This window comes from Maylandia zebra, linkage group LG23 (assembly GCF_041146795.1).
Source record: "Maylandia zebra isolate NMK-2024a linkage group LG23, Mzebra_GT3a, whole genome shotgun sequence".
NCBI classification, from domain to species: domain Eukaryota; kingdom Metazoa; phylum Chordata; class Actinopteri; order Cichliformes; family Cichlidae; genus Maylandia; species Maylandia zebra.
In genome coordinates, this window is record NC_135188.1 from 8,473,078 (window position 1) to 8,483,100 (window position 10,023).

The 10,023-nt window shown below is 38.4% G+C and overlaps 1 protein-coding gene across 1 annotated transcript; it reads right to left on the reverse strand.

The window, feature by feature from the left end:
• Positions 1 to 647: 647 nt before the first annotated feature.
• Positions 648 to 6,448, reverse strand: LOC101483104 (GTPase IMAP family member 8-like). The gene is made up of 6 exons (XM_012920725.3): positions 6,306 to 6,448; positions 4,403 to 5,104; positions 2,948 to 3,646; positions 1,746 to 2,525; positions 1,480 to 1,647; positions 648 to 1,397 (listed from the first exon to the last, which is right to left on the reverse strand). Exons 1-6 carry the CDS (start codon positions 6,319 to 6,321, stop codon positions 1,177 to 1,179), a joined length of 2,586 nt encoding a protein of 861 aa, XP_012776179.2. The 5' UTR covers positions 6,322 to 6,448; the 3' UTR covers positions 648 to 1,176.
• Positions 6,449 to 10,023: the final 3,575 nt, after the last annotated feature.

Consider the following 10,023-nt stretch of genomic DNA (forward strand, 5'->3'; position numbering starts at 1 on the left):
CTGCGCTTGGGTTGGGACTGTGGGTCTCGGGTGCAGCAAAGAGAGGTGCAGGATGCAGATGAAACCAGTGCCTGCAATGAAGACCCGGTGAAGAGTAGGGACTAATGCGGGGGAAGGGGGTGTCGTTAGGGGTAATGGAAGGGGTGCTACCTGGGGTGGATGATGCTGATGTTGTAAGCCTGTCATCTTTAACCTCCTAGGACCCGGCGTCCACATATGTGGACATCACATTTTGCGTTATTTAGACCAAATACTCAATTTTGCTCTACAAGAGCCTGATATCCACTTACAAGGACATTATACTACTAAATTTTAAACGAATATCCTCATATGTGGCTCTAATTTTTCTTAGAAACAAAAAATCAGGTTAAAAAAAAACAACTGGTAATTCTTTGTTTTTACATTCATCAGGTGCCAATATGCCCAAATGTCAAAGAAAAATTAAAAATGCATGCTGTGGAAGAGTTCGGGTCTTGGGAAGTTCCACTTGGCATTCTCAACTTCTTTTTCATGATATCTTTTCTTTGATGCCTCGGTCCAACAGTTTCTTTCACTTTGTCCATAAATTCCAGTTTATTTGATGATTTTTTTTTCTTTTTTCATGTCCTTACCGGCACTGCAATTAGAATTATTACCTGAAGACCAAGAAAAATGCCCAACAGCTTTATTTTCTCAAGTAGAAAATTACAGCTTTTGCTATACTGTCCACTTGATTGTCATATTTTGTTGAACCTTTATTATTTTTTATTTATTTATTTTTCTTTTCATTTTGAGTTATTGCAATCAGAACGGACAGGACCGCGGTCAGTGATAGGAAATAAAGAGAAATAAATAGAGGTTCCAGGTTCTGGAACACCTTACTCAAGGATGTAGACTGAGTTTGTGATATATATCATATTTAAGAGACGTGCCCCCTGGTCACCGGTTTAGCTCAGTGGGTGAACAGTCGATCACATTCCCCACAGTCACTGTTCCTTGTTTGCTCAAAGGCAAACAGTGCTAATGAGGCTGGGACAAGCAATGGTAGCTTATTTTTCAGATTAAGCTACCTGAGCCAATTCTCCAACAGTTCTCCAACATGAGAGGCGCTGCTACCCCATAAATTCACAGTATTGTTGGACTCTTTTTCTCTACATTTTTAAATTCACTACAGAATGCAGTAGTCTTTTAATTTGTTCACTCGGGAACTTCAACTTCTCCGTCAAAGTCAAAGGTGTCGGATGGCACCATAGATCTGTAGCCTGATGTTTGAGAGAAGTTGAGAGTCAGCTGGTTCTCCACATTTGTGCCGATATGAAGATTCGATAACCAACTCAGAACTTTCTCAAAGTTGCCGGTTGATTGTTTGCGCTCTAAGAAAGACTCAGGAATAGAAGGTGCTGGACTGCTTCCTTTAACTGAAAACAAAACACACATTTAGATTTATTTTGTGCTTGATAATACTTTAAATGCTAGGATTGATGATATAATTGGACTTACAATCAGGGATCAAAAATTCCTTGCTGTTTCCAAGAAAATGTGATAATTTCTCTATATCTTCATCCAGCTTTTTAATTTTTTGGCTGATTTTTGTATCTAGTTTTTCCTCCTTGCCATCTCTCTTCCCCTGACCAGTAGACCTGGTTGCGAGTTTCACCCTGTCACCAACTAATAATAATCATCAAAACATGTTAATAAAAAAAAAATCATCATTTACAAAATAGGATGAATAGAAACATATTTATTATCTTCCTCAAAATACTCACCCAGTGACTTGGATTTTGTGCCCGTCGCACCTCCCCTAATGTCATTTTGCAGCTCATGGAGTGTTTCCTTGAACTCTTTCATTAGCTCCAGCTCTCTCCTCCCGTACTCCCGCACTAGTCTTTGCTTCAGCACATGTTTCAGCTGCTTCCTCTTGAACATCTCTTCGAATCTCAGGTGCATTTCATTCATGTTTGGACAGAAGAGCTTGCCACTGTTTCCTGCTACTATTTCCTCTATCTTCTCAAACAGCTCTGTCACCTGATTCATATCCATTTTTTTCATATTGTTAATGGCATGGTACCTGTTCTCACACTTCTCAATCAACCAGCGCAGGGCACTATGCTCCCTTTCAATGTGCTCCTCCAAAGATTTATCTGCTAGTTTGTCTCCATATGTGAACAGAACCATTGCGTGTTTCCATACAGTGGCATGAAAAAGGTTCATGTGATCCTCCAGAGTGACTCGTTGAGAATCTCTGAATGTCAGGTCCAAAGGAATGACCAGCAGAATAACATGAACTCCTGCTGGGCTCAGTGAAAAACCTCGGGCAATTTCTTTGTCTATCTCATCTGTGCAGCATGAGGAGTCCTGCCACCAGCCCGGGGTGTCAATCACTGTGACTCGTCGGCCCGAAACCTCCCCATCTTGCATTTGACATTGTTCATTCTGACTAGATGCAAAGACTTCTTTATGCAGGAGAGTATTTCCTGTTGCACTCTTTCCAACAGTCTTCTGACCAAGCAGTATTATTCTCAGTTCCTGTAGCTTATTACTGGAAACTGAGAAGAAAACAGCTGTCAGAGCAAAGTGAAATGGGAAAATGTCATGTTGCATATGATCTGAGTGAGAATGCTCTGTCACTGGTAAGATTGTACATTTATATTTTCTTTTTTAAAAAGTTTTATACAGCTCCACATTCTCTTTGGGAATAGATTTCTGCATTTGATAAGATGTAATTACCTGGACATTGACAAGTTATTTGACATGTGACAGACACTATACTGCTATCATTACCGAATAACCAGAAACATTGTATCTATTACAGTCACTGATATCCTCTAGCATTTTCAACAAATTTTGAAGTATATTTCTGTATTTTGTCCATCTCTGCTATCTATTTAATATGAGTGTGTGGAAACAGCTCTGACATTGCGGCACGTTTTTACTTGTGACACTGATGCTATGTGATAGTGAAGCATACCTCCAAGGGATTCTCGTGTGGCCTTGACTTGACTTTGCCTCAGCATTGCTCCTTCTTTCACCTTCCTTCTTCTCTCTTCGAGGGTCTGAAATATCTGCTGGTCTGGAACAAAGTAGCTCCACCCATTTGCTGCCACAGTCTCAGTGATTTTCTCCAGCAGCTCTGAGATTTGTGTACCATCACTTGCATTCTTATTATCAACTACATGATATCTATTTCCACATTGTTCAACTAGAGACTGTAGGGCCTCCCCCTCTCCTTCGATGTACTGCTCTATGCTGTTTGTTCCCAGCCAGTCTCCTCTGGTAAAAACTATAATAGTGTGTCTCCACACTCCATCACCAAGAAGCTCCACATGTGATGTCACTGCATCTAAGTGTTTGGCATTAAATGATGCATCTGCATCTATCACCAGGATGAAGACATGGGGCCCAGGAGGGCACAAAAACATGCTGCGCATCAGTTCATCTTTGATCGCTTCAGGAGTGTCGAACACAGGGAAGCCTTTCCACCAGCCTGGTGTGTCAACAAGAATGATTTCAGTTTTAGCCACAAAACCCCGGCAGGCAACAGACTTTGGCGTTCTTTTTCCATCTTCCTGGTCTTTGTACCCCAAGATAGTGTTCCCTACAGAGGTTTTCCCAACATTACGGCTTCCCAGAAGAATCATCTGGAGTTTTGGGATATGTTTCATCTCTTCTGTTATCGGACAAAACAACGATTGGTTAGGCTTGGAGCTTACAGCAGCTTATACTGAGATAAAATTATCAAGGCATATGCAGGCCAGTAAAATCACTGAATCGCAACGGGCAATGGAAGTATGTGGTAATAGAATTCATTAACATATTCAACACATTAAAATACTGGACTTTAAAAACTGGAAATGTTTGTTATTGTAATGTTGTTTTAACACAGAATTTTATGCGATTTTCTGAGGTATAATTTATTCTTTTTTTTTTCTAGATGCATGTATTTGTTTGTAAAATGTCCCTTTATTCAGTCTTTCTTTGCATTAAATGTCACTTTTTTCCAGGTTCTCCCTGCACATAATGCTGAAATAAATAGTTTGACATTTTCAGATGCTTAAGTTAGACTGGCATTGCTTTCACGTCTGTATGCTTAACATGCAGTTTTAACAACCTGATTTTGTTTGACTTTTGCAAAATCCACCTAACGTACTACTATATGAACCTTGTTTAATCCAGTCTTTATTTTAATGCACACATCTATCCAGTTGTATTAACAAATACTTTTACAGGACGTTGTGTGGTGGATTATTTCCTGGATGGGCACAGTTATGATTCTGGGAAGTTGTATGTCCCATAAAGTGGCAAATTAGTCCTTTCATCTTGATGTTTGCATTGATTGAATAAATATGGTACCATGATTTGCTGCCATTATGTCATAATATATAATACAGGGGATGTGTTTGAGTGCTCCTTCTGTCACACTCACCTGGAATGAGTGTTTTCATGTGTTGTCTTTGGTCCTCGGCCTTCTTCCTTCTCTCTTCTGCTCTCTCAGCCACCTCCTTTTGCTTCTCTTTGATGACTTGGAAAATGGGCTCTTCTACCTTGTAGTAACTGCCACCATTGTACCACACCATCTCTTCGATCTTTTGCAGCAACTTTGTGACCTGAGATAAGTTATTCTTGTCCTTGTTATTAAACACATGGTACCTATTCAAACACTTTTCTATTAACCACTTGAGTGCCTGTCCTTCACTTTCAATGTGTTCTTCTATTGTCTTTTCCCCGAGGTAATCCCCGCAGGTGAACAGCACCATCGTGTACCGCCAAACCCGTTCACCTAAGAGCTTCATGTGTTCCTCCACAGTCGTCTTCTGCTCCACAGAGAAAGCCGAGTCTATTGGAATAACGAGGAGAAAAGCATTTGGTCCAGGCGGACACTTGGATGCATTGAGTTTAAACCTTTGCTTGTCCCCCTCTGGGATCTCAGCAAGGGAGAGGGAGCTGCTCCAACCCGGAGCATCAATCACAGTGAGCTTCCTGCCGTCCACCAATCCATGTCTCACTTCAGACTGAGCTGTTCTTGTTCGGCCACACTCAAATCTCTCCTTTCTCAGAATGGTGTTACCAGATGAACTCTTGCCAGCCCATCTACTCCCTATGAGTATGAGCCTGATCTCAGTCTCCTCTGAAAAACAAAGAAAATATTGAAACTTTTTTGTTGCAGATAAAAAGAAATAATATTGTGTTCTTATTAGGATTGTGAAACAACTTATTTGGATTAATGATAATGCAGCTTGTTGTGACCAGATTGGCATAGAAGCTTTAAAATAGAAGGCGGGCTTATCTCCTCAAAATGAGGAGCAGAATAGAATCCTTCAGCGTGACATTGTTATCACCACAGTTGTCTCCACTGCTTTAGATGATTGACACAAGAGGAACGTTCTAAGAAATTTGTGCATGGGAGAGTTATTTCTGACCCTTTCATTTCTGTCTGAGGAATAACAAGTCAAAACTAAAATAGTGAAACATTTTTAGAATGACCCTGAACCAAAATAAATAAGTGATCAGAAGCAACAAGAGGAAAAAGAGAAAATATTAATTCAGATAAGAATGCCTCAGTCCCACTTATTGACAAAATATTCAGTTGAAACAGCTGAAAAGCGTAGGCTATATGATGCAATGCAGTGCAACACACAAATGATCTTTTCTGGCATCAAATATATAAGCTCAGACGATACTATAGAAGGCAATGAAGAAAACTGCAGTGTCAAAACACGATTAAGAAGTTAACCAAAAGCAGAATTTTGCAGGGCTGTTTTTCTTTGGAAAGTTTTTCTCTCAACTGTATTGACATATACAAAGCTTCTTGGGCGGAGCTCTCATAAGGAGGAATGTTTGTCAAAAGGTTGCTGGGAACTCAAAATGTTCTTTCCTTCCGGGCAAAAAAGGAAATTCTGGCATAACTGGTTTAGTGGCATGTCTCCTGTCTAAAAGCAAATGCCCAGACTGGTGTTTTTGGTTTTGGTTCTGTTTTTGTTAGCTAGTGTCTAACAGGGCTCTCAAACCTACAACTACATGCTCCAATTGCAAACACATGAATTTTGTCTATGACCTCTAGTTATTGAATCCAAATCCAAACAAATACATTTAATAACAATTTAGGAATGTGTTTAACAGATTTCTTTCTTTCACATCATTGCTTCTGAGTAACTGGTATTCACAATCTGCAGTGAAAAATTAGCAAACAACAAAAAAGTGGATTGTGGATAGACTTTATAAGTTGTTTCACCTTGTGATAAGCCCCAAGTACATTTCACAGCTCCATGCTGATTCATTTTTATTCAAATTGCTTCAAAAAAGTAAACAATATTTCTCAATTAACTTACCAAGATTGGCTTCCATTTTTCCTACTTCTGTTTTAAAAGTGCCTTTGAATGGTCCCAAGCTCTTCACTGAGGTCGAGTGGATAAAGTCTGTATTCAGGCATATTTTAGTACGAGTTCTTGCAGCCTTGACTGCATAAAGTGTGACTGAGAGGGCAAAGTGTTTGTATCTAAATCATCACAGCAGTGCAGAAATCCAGACTAACTGGTTTCAGACAGGTAGTGAGCGGTAAATGTTATGTCAGTTTAGCCACAGTAAAGCTACATAACTACACTACATCATTCAATAGAAATCATTACATTTGCTTTTTTTTTAAAAAAGTAAAACATCTTACTATAGCTTATGGAAATAATGAGTGTAGTGGGTGTTTTAGCACCAAAGGCCATAAATAAAAAATATATTGATTTTTAATTGAAGAAATTAATTTAATCAAATCCAAAGATAAAATGTTTGTCTACATATACAGTATATACATGTATTTCCAGTGATGTACTTTCAAATTACAAAACCATTACATATTCAAGGATGAGTCATCCAATGTGCCGTGCTCCTGTAATTATCCTGACAGACACATAATGATGTTGGGTCTCCACAAAAAAGAGCATCATTCAAATCCAGAGCATAAATGAGCCTCTAGGGGATTGTGAAATTATAAACCTGACTTTCACTAAGTCAGCTGAAATGGAATAGACTATTATTTGTATGCAGCATAGGCTAAAGAGTGGCCATGATAACTTCATGGTTTCCATTTGTAGTTGTTATCCGTCTTTAAATCATTAAAGTCAGGCATAAGACAATCAAAAATACACGAGTTGTAGAAAACAAAAGGTAATTTGGAATAGAATACAACAAAGAAAATGACACCATCTAAAAGCATTTTAAAGTGAGAGACCTGTAAAATTTAAATTACTGAAATAATAATTCAATACCATATGGTGGACTTATACGACAGATGCTTTTGGCTCTTTATCACTCTCTATTAATATTTATTTGGCACTAAGGAAGTTCTGTTTGTTTGACTGACTGGCAATAGCTAAACAACTGTTCTTACATCATGCTAGCGGCATTATGTTGACTGAACTACCACAGGGGATCACCTTATGCTGGAGCTTACAGAAAATACTAAACTTGGTGTAAACTCTAAGTGCCAGGGTATATCTGCTTATCCAACAGATTGGACATCTCCATCCACGACAGGTCCCACTGCACTTCCGTCACGTCCTGCTTAGTTGCAGGAACCGGCACTGCTGGCACGTCTTCTTTGGAAAATGGCCAACGTTTCCAAGTACCCAACATCTGGTATCTTAAAAAAATAAACAAATGATAATACCTGAAGCATTTGACAGCTTGTTTGATTTTTGAGTCATGCTAAGACATCATCTGTCTAACAACATATATACAACTCCTGGGTACTGTAACTTACCTGTAGCGATAAAAAAGCCAGACCGATAGAGGAATAAGAAACAGAAATACAAGTCCAACAGACAGGATAATCCATTTCCAGTAGCCTGTTGACAAGAACAAATAGTATTTGTTTCAGTGCAAAAAGGCTCAACCAGGTTGTACCTGAAAATACATTACTGTTCCACATCATTTAGTCTCATTTCTTTTCTATTTTTTAAGTCTGATTTCTAATTAACAGCTGAAGAAACCTGCTAATGGGGTGCAAAGTAATGTGATTCACAGGGTGCTTTTTTTCTTTGCTTGCATACCTTGAATTACTGTTACATCTACTACAATAATCAGTCAAAAAAAAAAAAAGGACAGTTGAATAAGTAGGCAAATTAATACTCGAATTATATTTTTATGAAGTGTTACCAATATAAAAATAGCACTTAACGTTTTGGGTTTTCATTTATGACTTTCTGTGATGCATGTGGAGCACACAACAAAGGTGGGCTCACTTCATTCAGAAATGTGGCTAACCCAATCAATTATGGCAAATAGCACAAACATTACCAGTACTGTTTCTAGCTTATGATTGGGTGAACAGGCTAATGTTGCCCAGTGTTGAGCGAGAAATACAGAGCTCTGAAGCAGACCAACTCTAATCTTAGATATAGGATGAGATGCCAGCATCTGGCCTCAAACTTGCAATTTTTATACTAATAGTTTGTCTAACCTCTGGCTTATGGTTACTTTCTAATGGTTGTTGCTTCTACTAAGTCATCCTGATACAAAAGGCTAAAACTAGGCTGATGGGATATCACTAGCATAGGGATATTACAACAAGTAAATTTTAGATATTTTTGCCAGTGTTATTATCATAATTTGCCTCATGCTGAAAACCTTTTATAAGGTTTTTACTATGAAGGAAATTATGCGCAGCCAGGCTTTCTTTGCAATAGCTGGCTTGAGAAAACTTAAAATCCCAGTCAGGCTTACTGGATATCACAATGGTACTTTTAATCCAGCTTGCATTTCACACAAAATATTCTTCTTCTGCTGCACAAAATGATCCATATGAGTGCTACCTACTCCAGTCATAGACATTATTGGAAGATGACGATGATAAAATGGTGATAAAAATGTATAAAGAACATAAAAAAAAGCAGCAGGAAATTATTAATCTTGTAATTTTGCGCACAGAGCAATAAAACAAACATTTTAAGTTGAATTAATTATTTTAATCCTATTTTAATTTTTAACTTGATGGCTGCAAATTAAAGCTCTGAAACTGTAAACATTTAAAGATTAAAGGTTAGTGTTCCATAGCCTCTAAAGGGAGCTGTCGACAAAGGTTGCTAACTGATCTTAATCTCCCTTCGTAGTACACCTCTCTAATGGCTCATTAGGAAATGACAAAGTTGGCCTGGTATCGTCCCAGGTACTTGTCATTTATTTGTAGTGCTTTGGTTCTGAGGAAATCCCAAAGTTTTATTTGACATTATTAGAAACATTCTTATGACTCTATCTCCTGCTCTGACTAGTCACTCAAATAAAGAGTGTAAAAACTTTCTTTGCTTCTTTGCTAATAAGATCCAACATTTCAGAGCAAACATTACCCATCCTTTCTCTCTTCTCGCCGCTTGCCTTAACCGCCCATGTGTCTTTGAGAGCTTTGCACTGATATCTGTGAATGCTCTCATCAATTTAGTTGATAAAATGAAACCTTCCTGCTGCCCACTTGACATTTTACCAACCCCACTATTAGGTAGTGTGTTCTCAGGATAATTAACATCTCATTTAGCTCTGCCAGTGTCCCTTCCTATTTTAAACAGGCTATTAGAGGCCCTCTTAGAAAGAAAAAAAAGTGACCTTTTCCTCCATCACAATTTTAGACTGTTTTCAAAATTGCCTTTTATTTCCAAATTTTTTTAGAAAAGATGGTTTCCAGCCAGCTTATGGATGCATAGAGATGCAGGTGAACACTTAGCCCTTGTTCTGTCAGATATCTGTGTTGCCTTTGACACAGTTTATCATGAATCAGTCATGAGTGAGGATCTATGGGTCAGCTCTAGATTTGTTTTCCTCTTATTTGTCTTGAGCTGCTTCTGCTAACATTCTGTCTTCTCTGGCCATTTTATCTTGTGGTGCATCCCAAGGTTTGCTTGTGGGAACTATTTTATTTACCCTGTACATGCTTCCACTAGGACATATCCTGAATGACTCTGAAGATAGCCCATACCATTGTTATGCAGATGATATTCAGTTGTACATATCAAACTCAAACTTATAGCCAAATCAATGTTCTAAAAACTTAATGGAATTGAAAACTGT

What these genes read in the sequence shown, in the direction of transcription:
- LOC101483104 (XM_012920725.3), bottom strand. An exon ending in CACACGAGAATCCCTTGGAG is followed by an intron (nt 2,526 to 2,947) that starts GTATGCTTCACT and finishes TTTTCTTCTCAG; the next exon opens with TTTCCAGTAATAAGCTACAG. An exon ending in CACAAAATCCAAGTCACTGG is followed by an intron (nt 1,648 to 1,745) that starts GTGAGTATTTTG and finishes GATTATTATTAG; the next exon opens with TTGGTGACAGGGTGAAACTC.